This window comes from Mustela nivalis, assembly GCF_964662115.1.
Source record: "Mustela nivalis genome assembly, chromosome: 3".
Taxonomy (NCBI): Eukaryota; Metazoa; Chordata; class Mammalia; order Carnivora; family Mustelidae; genus Mustela; species Mustela nivalis.
The window spans coordinates 84,557,900-84,571,407 of record NC_139022.1 but is presented as its reverse complement, the minus strand read 5'-3'; the positions used below and the strand labels follow the sequence as shown (position 1 = coordinate 84,571,407).

Here is a 13,508-nt window from a genome sequence, read left to right as displayed (position 1 = left end):
AGACAGGGATCGAGTCCCGCTTCAGGCTCTCTGCTCTGCAGGCAGCCTGCTTCTTCCTCTGCCTCTGCCTCTCCTCCCTGTCCCCTTTGTCTCTCAAATAAATAAATAAATTCTTTGGTAAAAAGATTAAAATCAAATAAAATACCATGTACATAATGGACAGTATGCTGACTGATGTTGATCATGTCTTGTTTCTCTTTCCTCGTCGGTACTGGGTGTCATCAGAAAAGAGGATTCTTGTGAATGTGTTTTCAGTTCAGGAATTCTCTTGAACACCTGCCATGTAACCAGTATTTGGCTAGGTGCCCCGGGAATTCCAAGTCCTTGTTCTCATGGAGGTGGCGATCTACTAGGGACAGAAGACCACACCTAGTAGCTACACTGAAAATCAGGGCAAGGTGGGAGAACCAAAGGCAAGTGAGGGAGGATGTGTAAAGGAAACATATGCATAGAAGAGACAGAATACACAAGGGTGAACTTCTGGTCCTGGACACTGAGTTTGGAGACCAGGGAAAGCATACAGCTGGTTGCCTCTTCAGGGTCATGCAGATTATGACCTAATGGAATTTGTATCTAAAGGTAGGTTCAGAGATTATTGACAGTACACATATTCCCTCTTTTTTTTAAAAAAAGATTTTATTTATTTATTTGAGAGACAGAGATCACAAGTAGGCAGAGAGGCAGGCGGGGGTGGGAGGGAAGCTGAGCAGAGAGCCCGATGTGGGGCTCTATCCTAGGACCCTGAGATCATGACCTGAGCCAAAGGCAGAGACTTAACCCACTGAGCCCCCCGGGCGCCCCCATATTCCCTAGCTCTTAACTGTATATATACAGTAAGCATTTTTTGTTTAGGTTTTATGCTGTATCAAGTATGTTACCCCTCTGGTGTTGAAAGTATGTAGGAGAGTGGGAGGTGGAAAACTTCCAAAGTAAAGAGCTATTTATTTATTTTAAAAGATTGTATTTATTTATTTGAGAGAGAGAGTGTGTGTACAAGCAAGGGGAAGGGGCAGAGGAGCCCAACAAAGTAAAGATTTGTAAGATCAATATCTAAAGTAATTATGGGAGGAGGCCCTTTTTAATGTTTTGGGTTTTGTTCTTTTCTACTTTCTTTTGCTGTTTGGCTTCCTCCTCCTCTAGTCACTAATCCCTCAGATACACCTACTGCGTTCCCAGAGCGAGAAGCATAATACTGGCAGTTTTGGCAGAGTGTCTAGGAACTTGTTACTCATTGACTCATGGAGAAAGTCACATTTTCCCTTCTTTAGATGTAGCAATAACAAAGCATACAAAGCCACTGTAACCTGAATACATTCAAAAGTAGGCATAAATCCCACTTAACCACCGCAACTGTGCATACACATCCCAACGCTTTAGGTTTCTACAAGACATTAGTACGTGTGATAGAAATCTGAAGACTGACAACAGTTAGTGACAAGCAGTTCTGGATCACCTAAAAAATAGATTACACCTCACAGACAAAGCTCAAGATGAGAGCTTCTGTAAATTGAAAGCAGTGAGAAAACAAAAATCTTAAGACATTTTATTTATTTATTTTTTTAAAAGTTTTTATTTATTTATTTGACAGAGAGAGATCACAAGCAGGCAGAGAGGCAGGCAGAGAGAGAGAAGGAAGCAGGCTCCCTGCTGAGCAGAGAGCCTGATGTGGGGCTCGATCCCAGGAGCCTGAGATCAAGACCTGAGCCGAAGGGCAGCGGCCCAACCACTGAGCCACCCTGGCCCCCTCTTAAGACATTTTAAATAGTTGGTTTGAATATCAAAGGCTGAGGCTGGAAAGTCTCTGGCCTGTCTTTTGTCTTCCTTTCAGTGCTCTTCTTGCCCTTCTGCAGCTCTGCTGCCAGGAAGAGTTAAGCTCTGCATCGCTGTCACTCACATGTACTTAACCATTGCCATAGCTCTTGCTACTTATTTTTGTGTTTGGCCTCGTTTTCATGCTTGGCACAGAAACATTTGCAATAAAAAATCTAATGCAATATTAAATAATTGCATTAGGAAAATAAGTCTAATAATTGTAATGCTTCCATGCCATTCAGTCTACATGGCTATAAGATGACCTTAGCAGTTTAAATTTTTAGTACTTGAGTTTTTCTAGATTATATCTTGACAAGAAAACTGCTGAAGAGGAGTCTAGAATTAATATTAAAAATGCATACCTCTGGGGTCCCTGGGTGGCTCAGTGGGTTAAAGTCTCTGCCTTTGGCTCAGGTCATGATCCCAGGGTCCTGGGATCCAGCCCCTCATCGGGCTCTCTGCTCAGGGGGGGAGCCTGCTTCCCTCTCTATCTGCCTCTCTGCCTATCTCTCTCTGTCAAATAAATAAACAAAATCTTTAAATAAAAAAATGCTTACCTCTGAGAGTCATCTTCCAAAGGTAGATAGGTACGTGCATTTCTCTTCAACTCTGAATTCCACGAACCTGGAAGAACCTGTGGAAAAGAATTCTGAGTGTTATTTTCTTGACCGCCTTTTGTGGAGTAAGTCCCTGGCACAGGTCCAGGAAACACCTCTCCCACAGCAGCCTGGGCTTCCTAAAGTGCAATCTTGGGTCCATCTTACTCAGAAGGATTTCCAGAGGGCCTCCCCTTACGTTGGAACCTGAAAGCCTCTGGTGTGTTCCAGAGGGTCTGAGCTGGTGCTAACCTGAACGCAGGAGCCTGGGGATCTCCGTCATGCAGAGTACGTGAACTGCTTGTGCGAACACATGTAGGTGTGGATGTCTCTTAGTGCATACTGTTGTTACTCTCTGTGGTTATGGTGCTCTTGCTGGCCACGGGGTGTAGTGGACCCCACCATCCCTGAACACTGCTTGTTGTTTCGTTAGGGTGCCGGAAGTGGTGCAGGAGCTGCCGGTGACCTCACCCGTGGATGACTTCAGGCAGCCTCGCTACAGCAGCAGCAGCAACTATGAGACTCCTTCCAGAAGAGCCCCCACGAAAGGAAGAGCAGGCAGGTCCAAGCGGCCGGAGCAGGACCACTATGAAACAGACTATACGACTGGCGGCGAGTCGTGCGACGAGCTGGAGGAGGACTGGATCAGGTAGTGGATGGCCTCGTGCAGGAACTGCCTATGCCGGTTCTGATGTTAGCCTGGGCCAGCCGGCTGGGGGAAGTGCTTGCGGGCTCAGCTGGGCTTGGGTGGTACAATTTCATCCTTGAAAAGCCAGGACTGGAGGCTCTTTTCCCCCCTAGGACTCTTTGGTAACAAAGGTGGATGGGGAGGGGTCTGTTTGGCTGTGACTGTGTTCTAAAAACATGTTGAGGGGCGCCTGGGTGGCTCAGTGGGTTAAGCCACTGCCTTCGGCTCGGGTTGTGATCTCAGGGTCCTGGGATCGAGTCCCGCATCGGGCTCTCTGCTCGGTAGGGAGCCTGCTTCCCTTCCTCTCTCTCTGCCTGCCTCTCTGCTTACTTGTGATCTCTCTCTGTCAAATAAATAAATAAAATCTTAAAAAAATAAAAATAAAAACATGTTGAGCATCTTTCACGAGGTGACTGATGAACCCCACCAGTGTTGGGGCACCAGTTATCACCCAAGAAGGGTCTTCCAAACAAAGAAAACATGAGTATACAGAAACTGCGGTTACTGATCATAAAATTCCCAGACCAATGCTATGGCTTTGTTTTGGCATTCACTTTATTTTTTTTTTTTTAAGGTATATCGATTTTTTTTTTTTAAGATTTTATTTATTTATTTGACCGACAGAGATCACAAGCAGGCAGAGAGGCAGGCAGAGAGGCAGGCAGAGAGAGAGGAGAAAGCAGGCTCCCCTTGGAGCAGAAGCCTGATGTGGGGCTCAATCCCAGGACCCTGAGATCATGACCAAAGCTGAAGGCAGAGGGCTTAACCCACTGAGCCACCCAGGTGCCCCTGGCATTCACTTTTAAGTTAAGATTTCATGATGAGACCAGAGATTCTTTTAGAAGTTTAATCCTCTGGGTGGCTCAGTGGGTTGGGCCTCTGCCTTTGGCTCAGATCATGATCTCAGGGTCCTGGGATCGAGCCCCACATCGGGCTCTCTGCTCAGCCAGGACCCTGCTTTCCCCTCCCTCTCTGCCTGCCTGTCTGTCTACTTGTGATCTCTGTCTGTCCAAAAAGAAAAAAAAAAAAATTTAATCTGGAGGATTTTGGCAAACAGTTACATAAACAGTGGGCAATGCAGTGTTCTGGCGGAGATGTGGTTAAGTTCCTGTGTGTGCTGGTGGTTGAGTTACAGTGCATAATTACCAACTCTGCTCGTGGTGGTGTGTGGCCCTTTGATGCTCAGGTATTCTGAAAAGTGGGGTACAAATCAGAAACATCTGTAGTGTGAATCGTGGTGCATCAAAACATTGCTTCTCAGGGTAGAAGGAGGGATGAGTGGTATAGTAGAGTATGAAATCTCACTGGTGATTCTCATTCTTCATTCCCCTTTCTTCACAAGAGTTCTTGGCCAGGGACACCTGAGTAGTTCAATAGGTTAACCTCGGTTTTGGCTCAGGTGGTGAGATTGAGCCACATTTCCAGTGGGAAATTTACTTGAGATTCTCTCCCTCTCCCCCTCCCCTACACGCTTGCTCGCTCTCTGTCTCTCAAATGAATAAATCTTTGAAATAGAAGTTCTTGGCCAAGTTTAGCCATCTAGATATAAAATATATTTTTAACTAGAACCATGGAAGATTTAAATGAAAACTTTTTTTTTTTAAGATTTTATTTATTTATTTGACAGAGATCACAATTAGGCAAAGAAAGAGAGAGGGGGAAGCAGGCTCCCCACAGAGCAGAGCCCCATGCGGGGCTCGATCCCAGGACCTGGGGATTATGACCTGAGCCGAAAGCAGAGGCTTTAACCGACTGAGCCACCCAGGCGCCCCTAAATTAAAACTTTTAAGAAGCCTCAATTCTTACTCCTCTTTTGAGCAAATCATTTCATTTCTCATCTTTGTAAAATGAAGATGTTAAAAGGCCAATTTAGATGTAAAAATGGAAATTCCCTGTTGTTGTGAAGTTCCTTAGTCCTGTGAAACAATTCAGAGTATTTCCTCAGTGGATTGTTAGTTAATGAGCATCACAGTGACACATAAAAAATGGCTAGTATATTGAGAATTACAAGTGATGCAGAATTTCAGGGCTTTTTTTCAGTTTTGTGCACTGCTGCATTATTTGTATGCTGAGCATGTATTTTTGTACATGTACATTTTAAAGTCTACTTCTGTAATCAAAGGACTCAAAATAAGCTATTCCTGTTTAGGAAAACAAGATCAATTTAAAAAGACAGTCTAGGGGCGCCTGGGTGCCTCAGTGGGTTAAAGCCTCTACCTTCGGCTTGGGTCATGATCCCCGGGTCCTGGGATCGAGCCCCATATCAGGCTCTCTGCTCAGCAGGGAGCCTACTTCCTCCTCTCTCTCTCTGCCTGCATCTCTGCCTACTTGTGATCTCTGTCTGTCAAATAAATAAATTTTTAAAATCTTTAAAAAAAATAATAATAAAAAGACAATCTAAAAACTGTAGTTGGTAGCAGAAAACAACTACTTGGCTGTCACCTGCTCTGCTCTGCTCTGTGATGATGAAAACATACTTATGTTCCAAAATTCCAGTTTTAAGACTTTAAACAGAAATATTCTATGATTATGTGGTGTTGTATATTTAGAATAAGTGAGTTCCTATGACTTTACTTTTAAAGTTCATAAATGATTTTTAATTTTCTTTTTTTTTTTTTAAGATTTTTGTTTATTTATTTGATAGAGATCACAAGTGGGCAGAGAGGCAAGCAGAGAGAGAGAGGAGGAAGCAGGTCCCTGCTGAGCAGAGACCCTGATACAGGGCTCGATCCCAGTACCCTGGGATCATGACCTGAGCCGAAGGCAGAGGCTTTAACCCACTGAGCCATCCAGGCGCCCCTTTAATTTTATTTCTAAAAATTATATAAGCACAGTAATTTATTTTTCAAAAGATGTATTTATTTTAGAGACCATGCACAAACTGGGGGAGAGGGAGAGAGAGAGAAGTAATCTCAAGCAGGCTCCCCACTGAAGTCGAGCCAACACTAGGCTTGATCCCAGGACCTTTCTAAGGTCATGACCTGAGCAAAAACCAAGAGTCAACCACTCAGCTCACTGGGACACCCAGGCACTGCACTCCCCACAAGCATAGTATATATATTTTTTCAAGCATAGTATTTTTAAAAGCATAAGCAGTGATATATAAAGTATAATCATTCTTTTTTTTTTTTTGAGAGAAGGAGAGAGTGCAAGCAGGCGGAAGGGACAGAGGGAGTGGGCGAGAATCTTAAGCAGCCACCATGCTGAGCATGGAGCCCGAAGAGGATTGGTTTTATGACCTAAGCTGAAATCAAGAGTCTGATCCTCATCTGACTGAGCCACCCAGGTGCCCCTGAAGTATAATCTTCTTAAGAGAACTCATTTGCATCCCACCTTTCTCTTTCTATAAGCAACAAAACGAAAGCAGGAGATTGTAATTTTCCATATCCCACCAGCTTCATTATCTTTGATGAAGAAATACTGTGGTTTATGTCGGCTAGAGTCATAGTCATTTTTTCAATTTTTAGGGAATATCCACCTATTACTTCAGATCAACAAAGACAACAGTACAAGAGAAATTTCGACACTGGCCTGCAGGAATATAAGAGCTTACAAGCAGAACTCGATGAGGTCAATAAAGAACTTTCTCGTCTGGATAAAGAATTGGATGACTATAGAGATGAAAGTGAAGAGTACATGGTAAATTCAGACCTGATAATTACATATTATAGATGATGTTATTCTAATCTATGAGGATAGAGTATCCTTTCTGTTAATGCAGACTCAGATTTGGCTAGCAGTTCTCAAATTGATTTCCTTGAAAAACAGCTGAAATCCTGTCTTGGATGAAAGTCTTTCCAAAATGAAGAGTGTACTAACGTAGTTACAAAGTACAAAAATTAGGCTATGTACATTTATCCCTTTCTATTAAAAAAAAAAGCTATATTTTTCTATTTATAAACACAGTTCATTCTTTATATAAAATATTAAGCAAACAGAATTGGGTACTGAAAAATAAACTGCCTTAAATTCTGTCAGTTGGTTGTCACCAAAATATTGGTTGTTAATATAGCCCCTTCGTGCACAAGTGCACCTAGACACACACCATCTTTGATATGAAGTTATCTTGTGTTTTACTACATCCTTCTTATTATTTTTCTCAGCAGTAGCTTATGGTGGTGGTGGTGTTTTCCCCCATGGCTGAGATAATGTTTGTCTGTGAAAGTTACTCTTTCCTTTTTAATCTCCCTTTCTATACTGTACTCTTTACAAGGAAGTCACTGTTCCTACATCACCCTTCAGGAATGGGAAATTATGCTTTAGCTCTTTAAAGACAGTGCACTTACACAAATTATTTGGAATTCTTGTGCATAAGAAATATGTCACTTCCTCACGTTTATCTATTTTAATCATTTATATCCGTATTGACATAAATTTATGTCGGTACTGACATAAATGGATATCTGTTTTATGCTTTGCGTTATAATCCAATACTAGTTTATTGCTCAAAATATTTTATATATGTATAGTATATAATAACGTATCTATAATATATACATCACAAATATATATATTAGTGTGGGTATATGTCTGTACACTTACATATATACATAATACATATATATTTAAGTTAGTTACTAAGGAGCTTAGACCAGTTTCATAATGGGCTATAACCAGATGAAAGCTATGCTTTAGTGAAGGTCTCTCTGGTGTCAGCGTGGCACATGGACCAACATGGGGACAGATGAGAGGCAGCTAAACAAAATAGTTAACCTGTCTGTGAAAATGAAACGTGAGGAATAAGTCATACATTTCTCTTTACTGGCTGCCTTAAGGCCCTCTGGCTGACTGTAATAGTTGTTAGAACCTAAAGACTTCATTATTTTAATTGCCTGTCATTTTGGCATTGGTATCAGTTTTAGCTCTAAAATAGAACATCAGGAATGTTATTTTTGAAAGAGAAAATGCCCCGCTAACCATCCTCTATTGTGTTTCTCATTAATAGGCTGCTGCCGATGAGTACAATAGACTGAAGCAAGTTAAGGGAGTAAGTATCCCAGATTGTAAGATCCTTCGAGGAAGAATTTTTCTATTATATGTCTTTTATTTAACCTTTTGAAATGACTATGAACACTTAGCACACAAGCACTGATTATGACAAAAGGCCCTAAAACCACAAGCTGAAAACTGTAACAGAAGGTAGAACTTCATTTCAGTTGTTTGCAGCTACAACCAATTCTGATAAGCTTTTTTTTTTTAAAACTTGAAGTATATATATACAGAAACCACACATCATGAGTGTACAACGTGGTAAATTTTCACTAAGCAACCATCTACCTTTGTAGCTGGCACCCAGATGAAGAAATACATTTCCCTGGTAAACCCCTCTTGTGCTCTCCTCCAGTTTTTCTTCTCCCCACAGATAACTACCATCCTATTTTCTACCAACATAGAGGAGAAGAGTGAGTTTAGCCAACATAGAGGAGTTTAACCTATTTTGGACTTAATGTACATGGAATCATGTAGTATGTATATTTTAGATGTGATTTCTTTTTTAAAAGATTTTATTTATTTATTTATTTATTTATTTATTTACTTATTTATTTGAGAGAGAGTGAAAGCACAAGCACAGAAGGATCAGAGGGAAAAGCAGGCTCTGTGCTAAGCATGGAGTCCAATATGGGCCTTGGTTGGGCTTGGCTTGTTCCCAGCTTATGGCTTTTATAATTAATGCAGCTTGAAACATTTTTGTAAGTGTCTCTGCACATGTGAACACATTTGTTAGGTGTGTGCTTGGGAGTGAAATTTCAGGGTCATTGGGCAAGTATCTGTCTGACCTCGGGTAAATGGTGTCAACGGCTTTCCTGGTTTGCCAGTATTTTCCCAGTGAGCTGTGTAGATTCCTTTTGCTCCATATCCTTGTCAACACTTGGCTTTATCGGTCTGTCTTGGTTTAAAACTTTGTTTTTAATAGGTATTATATTAAATTTTTTTTTAAATTACAAAATACCATAATTTTAAATGCAAGAACTTAAAAGAGCATATAGTGGGGGCATCTTTGTTCTTGGGGTTTTGAGTTCAAGCCCCATGTTGGTTGTAGAGATTACTTTAAAAATTTTTTTTTTTAATTTAAAAAAAGGAAAGGAAAGGGTATATAGTAAAATTCCCTGTCTTACTCCCCATTTACCTATTTCTCCTTTCCCAAGTCAACCAATATCACCAGTTTTTGTTTGACTAATTGTTTTTTTTTTTTTTTTTTTTTTTTTTTTAAAGATTTTATTTATTTATTTGACAGAGAGAGATCACAAGTAGGCAGAGAGGCAGGCAGAGAGAGAGAGGAGGAAGCAGGCTCCCTGCTGAGCAGAGAGCCCGATGCGGGACTCGATCCCAGGACCCTGAGATCATGACCTGAGCCGAAGGCAGCGGCTTAACCCACTGAGCCACCCAGGCACCCCTGACTAATTGTTTTTTAAAGATTTTGTTTTTCGGGGGCGCCTGGGTGGCTCAGTGGTTAAGCCGCTGCCTTCGGCTCAGGTCATGATCTCAGGGTCCTGGGATCGAGTCCCGCATCGGGCTCTCTGCTCAGCAGGGAGCCTGCTTCCTCCTCTCTCTCTGCCTGCCTCTCTGCCTACTTGTGATTTCTCTCTGTCAAATAAATAAATAAAATCTTTAAAAAAAAAAAAAAAAAAAAAAAGATTTTGTTTTTCGGGAAGCTCCTGGGGGCTCAGCTGATTAAGTTGTCTGCCCTCAGTTCAGATCATATTCCCAGGGTCCTGGCATCGAGTCTGGTATCGGGCTGTCTCCTAAGCAGAGAGTCTCCTTCTCCCTCTCCTTCTACTCCTCCCCCCATTCATGCTCACTTGCATTCTCTTTCTCTGTGTGTCAGATAAATCTTTTTGGGAGTCCCTGGGTGGCTCAGCCGATAAAGCATCTGCCTTCAGCTCAGGCCATGATCCCAGGGTCCTGGGATGGAGCCCCACATTGGGCTCCCTGCTCAGCAGGAGGCCTGCTTCTCCCTCTCTCTCTGCCTATAGCTCCCCATTTTTTTTTTTTTTTTTTTTTTTTTTTTTTTTTTAAGATTTTATTTATTTATTTGACAGAGAGAGATCACAAGTAGGCAGACAGGCAGGCAGAGAGAGAGAGGAGGAAGCAGGCTCCCTGCTGAGCAGAGAGCCCGATGTGGGGCTCGATCCCAGGACCCTGAGACCATGACCTGAGCCGAAGGCAGCGGCCTAACCCACTGAGCCACTCAGGCGCCCCTAGCTCCCCATTTTTGTGCCCACTTTCTTTCTCTCTCTCTGTCAAATAAGTCTTTAAAAAAAAAAAAGATTTTGTTTTTGGGGTGCCTGGGTGGCTCAGATGGTTAAGCGCCTGCCTTCGGCTTAGGTTATGATCTCTAGGTCCTGGGATCGAGCCCTACATTGGGCTCCCCGCTCTGCTGGGAGCCTGTTTCTCCCTCTGCCCCTCCCCCTCCTGGTGTGCGTGCGAGCACACACTTGCTCTCTCTCAAATAAATAAATAAAATCTTTTAAAAAATTGTTTTTAAGTTCTCTCTACACTCAGTGTGGTGCTTGACCCCACAACCCCGAGACCAAGAATCACATGCTCTACCAGTTGAACCAGCCAAGCACCCTTGCTTTAATGATTTTTTTAGATGATGTGTTAGCAAAAAGTCCAACTAATTTTGGGGGTCACTTTACAAATAACTAGAAATTAGCATATGCTTTGTAAAACTCAGGTTAGAAGGTACAATTGAGCAAAAAGAATCAACCGCCTGTATGATCAGAGAAACTGCCTAAGCCTGTATGTATTACTCCATTCCTCAACCCAACAATTTTGACTTATATTCCATGATTATTTTGCTTCACCTCTGCCTTCCTAGCAGCTAACACAACTTGTTTTTATTCTGTTAAATTTACCTGGTTTATTTATTTTTTTCTTTTTTAGTCTGCAGATTACAAAAATAAGAGGAATTATTGCAAGCAGCTGAAGAGCAAATTGTCACACATCAAGAAAATGGTGGGAGATTATGACAGACAGAAAACATAAAAGACAAATGGCATAAACTTGAGAGATTAAGAAGTATTTGACATCTCTGCAATGTTGTCAGAAGGCAAAATGACTTTGGATTCTAACCCAGGAGACCAAGTCTTTGTGATCATTACAAAGTTTTGGTAGCTTTAATATCATCAGTATTAAAGCATTTTATAACTAGCTTTTGATAATCAACTGGGCTGAACACTCCATTTAAGGATTCTAGGCTTTAAACTTTGGCTGCTGTATTAAGGACTGACTAACTACAGGTTGAAGATTTTAAACCTTGAAGCACGGTGACCTGTGCTGTGAACTTGCACAGTCTTCTGTTAATATGTAAGTGCGCTCATTAGTTCCCATAGGCTATCTCGTCCATTCTTCCCGGAGTTCTGCCTTCAGAACTGTTATTTATAACCATTCCTTCTCAGGTAAGGAAATTCTGTCCCTGCAGTGAAGTGTCTGAAGTGAAAGTGCTTGTTTCCTGGCTTGCAGTGTTGGTTAAGTCTGTTTTATGACTTGAGTCCATGAATAAAGTCCCTGGCCTTTTGTATGTTAGCTGTGTTAGCTAACTACAACCTTCCTGTTGATTTCTTTCTGCGAATCAATGGTGTTAAAAAGAGCTTCTATTATTTTATGTTATCCAGATAATAAAGATCATATAAAAATAACAAATTATGGGAACTTAAAGATTGTATATAGATTCACTTTTTAAGAATCAAAATTTAAAGCTCCTGGTTAGAATTCTGTTGTGTAACCTAAAATACTTTGTAATCTTTTATGGTTTACATGCATTGTTTGTTTGTTTTTTTTTAAACCAACTAGGCTTTTTCATTATATCAGAGTATCTGATGACGTTGCTGATTCAGTTGTGACTTGAATTGAACAATGTTCAGGTTCTGTACATACTTTCTAAGGTATTAAACCTGGTGTTGTCTCTCTTTCATACACTTGTTTTACATCATTAGTGCTGTTAAGTTTTTGGAAAATCATACTCAGTTTTATCTGTTCATGTTTTAAACTATTTTGGGTGCTGTGCTGGTTGCTCACTTTCCCAGTCTTGGCTATCAGAAGGATGATTTTTCTGGAAATAGAATGCAATCCCACAAAACATGAAATTACTTCAGATGGTACCCTTGGTTCACCACTTGTTTTTTAAATTTAAATTTTTATTAGTGAAGTGTAATTAGCTGATAGTAGTGGGCATATAGTGAGCACAGTTGATTGTGATTATCCCCTCGGTTTAGAACTGTTTTTGTGAAAATTTTTGAAGAATAAACTTTAAATAATCATTAGTATACAATTCAGACATTTAAGTATGTAATTCTTTATATACAAGTCTGAATCTTTTTCCAAAGATATATCTTAAAATAATTTTTCTATTATAACATTGATTCATTTCTTCAAATTGAAGAAATTCTTAATTTTCCATGTGCCTTACATACTTACTACAAAAGGTAATAGTTTATAGTTTTATACCTTTTGGTTTTATACCAGACGGTAAAGACTCTCTTGAGCAACTTAACTCAGTTTTATGTATGCTAAAATTGAAATTTCTTTGTTCTTGGAAGTCAGTGTACTTAGATTATGAAGATGGGAAGGTTGCTGGGGTTCTGACAAAACAAAAGTGTACAGCTGAATGAACAGAATCAAATAGCATGAATTTCCATTGAAAAATTGTGTCAGAAAATTGGACTTAGAAATAAAATAACAAAACCATTTCTCAAATGTGGTACTTAAATACCTCTTGGAATTAAGCAGCTGGATGTAACTTTAAGAACCACTTAGGCCAAATTCTAGTTTGGAAAATTAAAGGTTTAGATTAGATGTCAGAGGAGGTCTCCTACAGCTCTGACCTGAGATGCTTACTTCTGCAGTCTGCCTTCTAATATAAACAGTTGTTCCAGAAGTTCTGTTGGGAAAGCCTGTGATCCTGCTGATAGCTGCACACAGGGATTCCTTTATGTAGGTGATTTTGTATTAAAAGTAGATAAGACAAATATTTTAATTTCTCTGTATTTTGAAAAATTTAAAGAAATATAGAAAACTATAAACACATGTATATCCATCTTCCAGAAAGAACGGGTGTTAGTTTTTTCATATATGCCGTGTAGTTTTGGAAATAAATCGAAGGCTACTAGTATTTATAGTCAAAGTTAAACTGTATACACGCACATCTATAAAATTATCATTTAATCCTTATAACATTCCATTGACATGTAATCATTTCTCATCTTCATTTAACATGTAAGAAAACTGATGATGTGGTAGGTTGCCTGGTCCCCCATCACACAGTGGCAAGTGATTAAATAGGATTGGAATCTTGGTCTGTTGGAGTATTAGGTTCTGTACTCCCGTTCTGGGTTGACTGTCACTAAATTTATGGGTTGGGTAAAATGGGATTGCTCTGTCTGGTGTTAATAAAATATATTTTAAGAGTA

General features: G+C 40.5%; 1 protein-coding gene across 3 annotated transcripts in view; it reads left to right on the top strand.

Annotated features, from left to right (window-relative positions):
- OCLN (occludin) overlaps positions 1-13,508 on the top strand; it is a 66,223-nt gene extending 52,715 nt beyond the window's left edge. For all 3 annotated transcript variants that reach the window (XM_082722972.1, XM_082722971.1, XM_082722973.1), the window contains exons 6-9: positions 2,842-3,057; positions 6,564-6,735; positions 8,042-8,083; positions 10,984-13,508. In XM_082722972.1, coding sequence (XP_082579098.1) covers positions 2,842-3,057; positions 6,564-6,735; positions 8,042-8,083; positions 10,984-11,085 — 532 coding nt within the window. In that variant the 3' untranslated portion in view covers positions 11,086-13,508. The remainder of the gene's footprint in view (positions 1-2,841; positions 3,058-6,563; positions 6,736-8,041; positions 8,084-10,983) is intronic.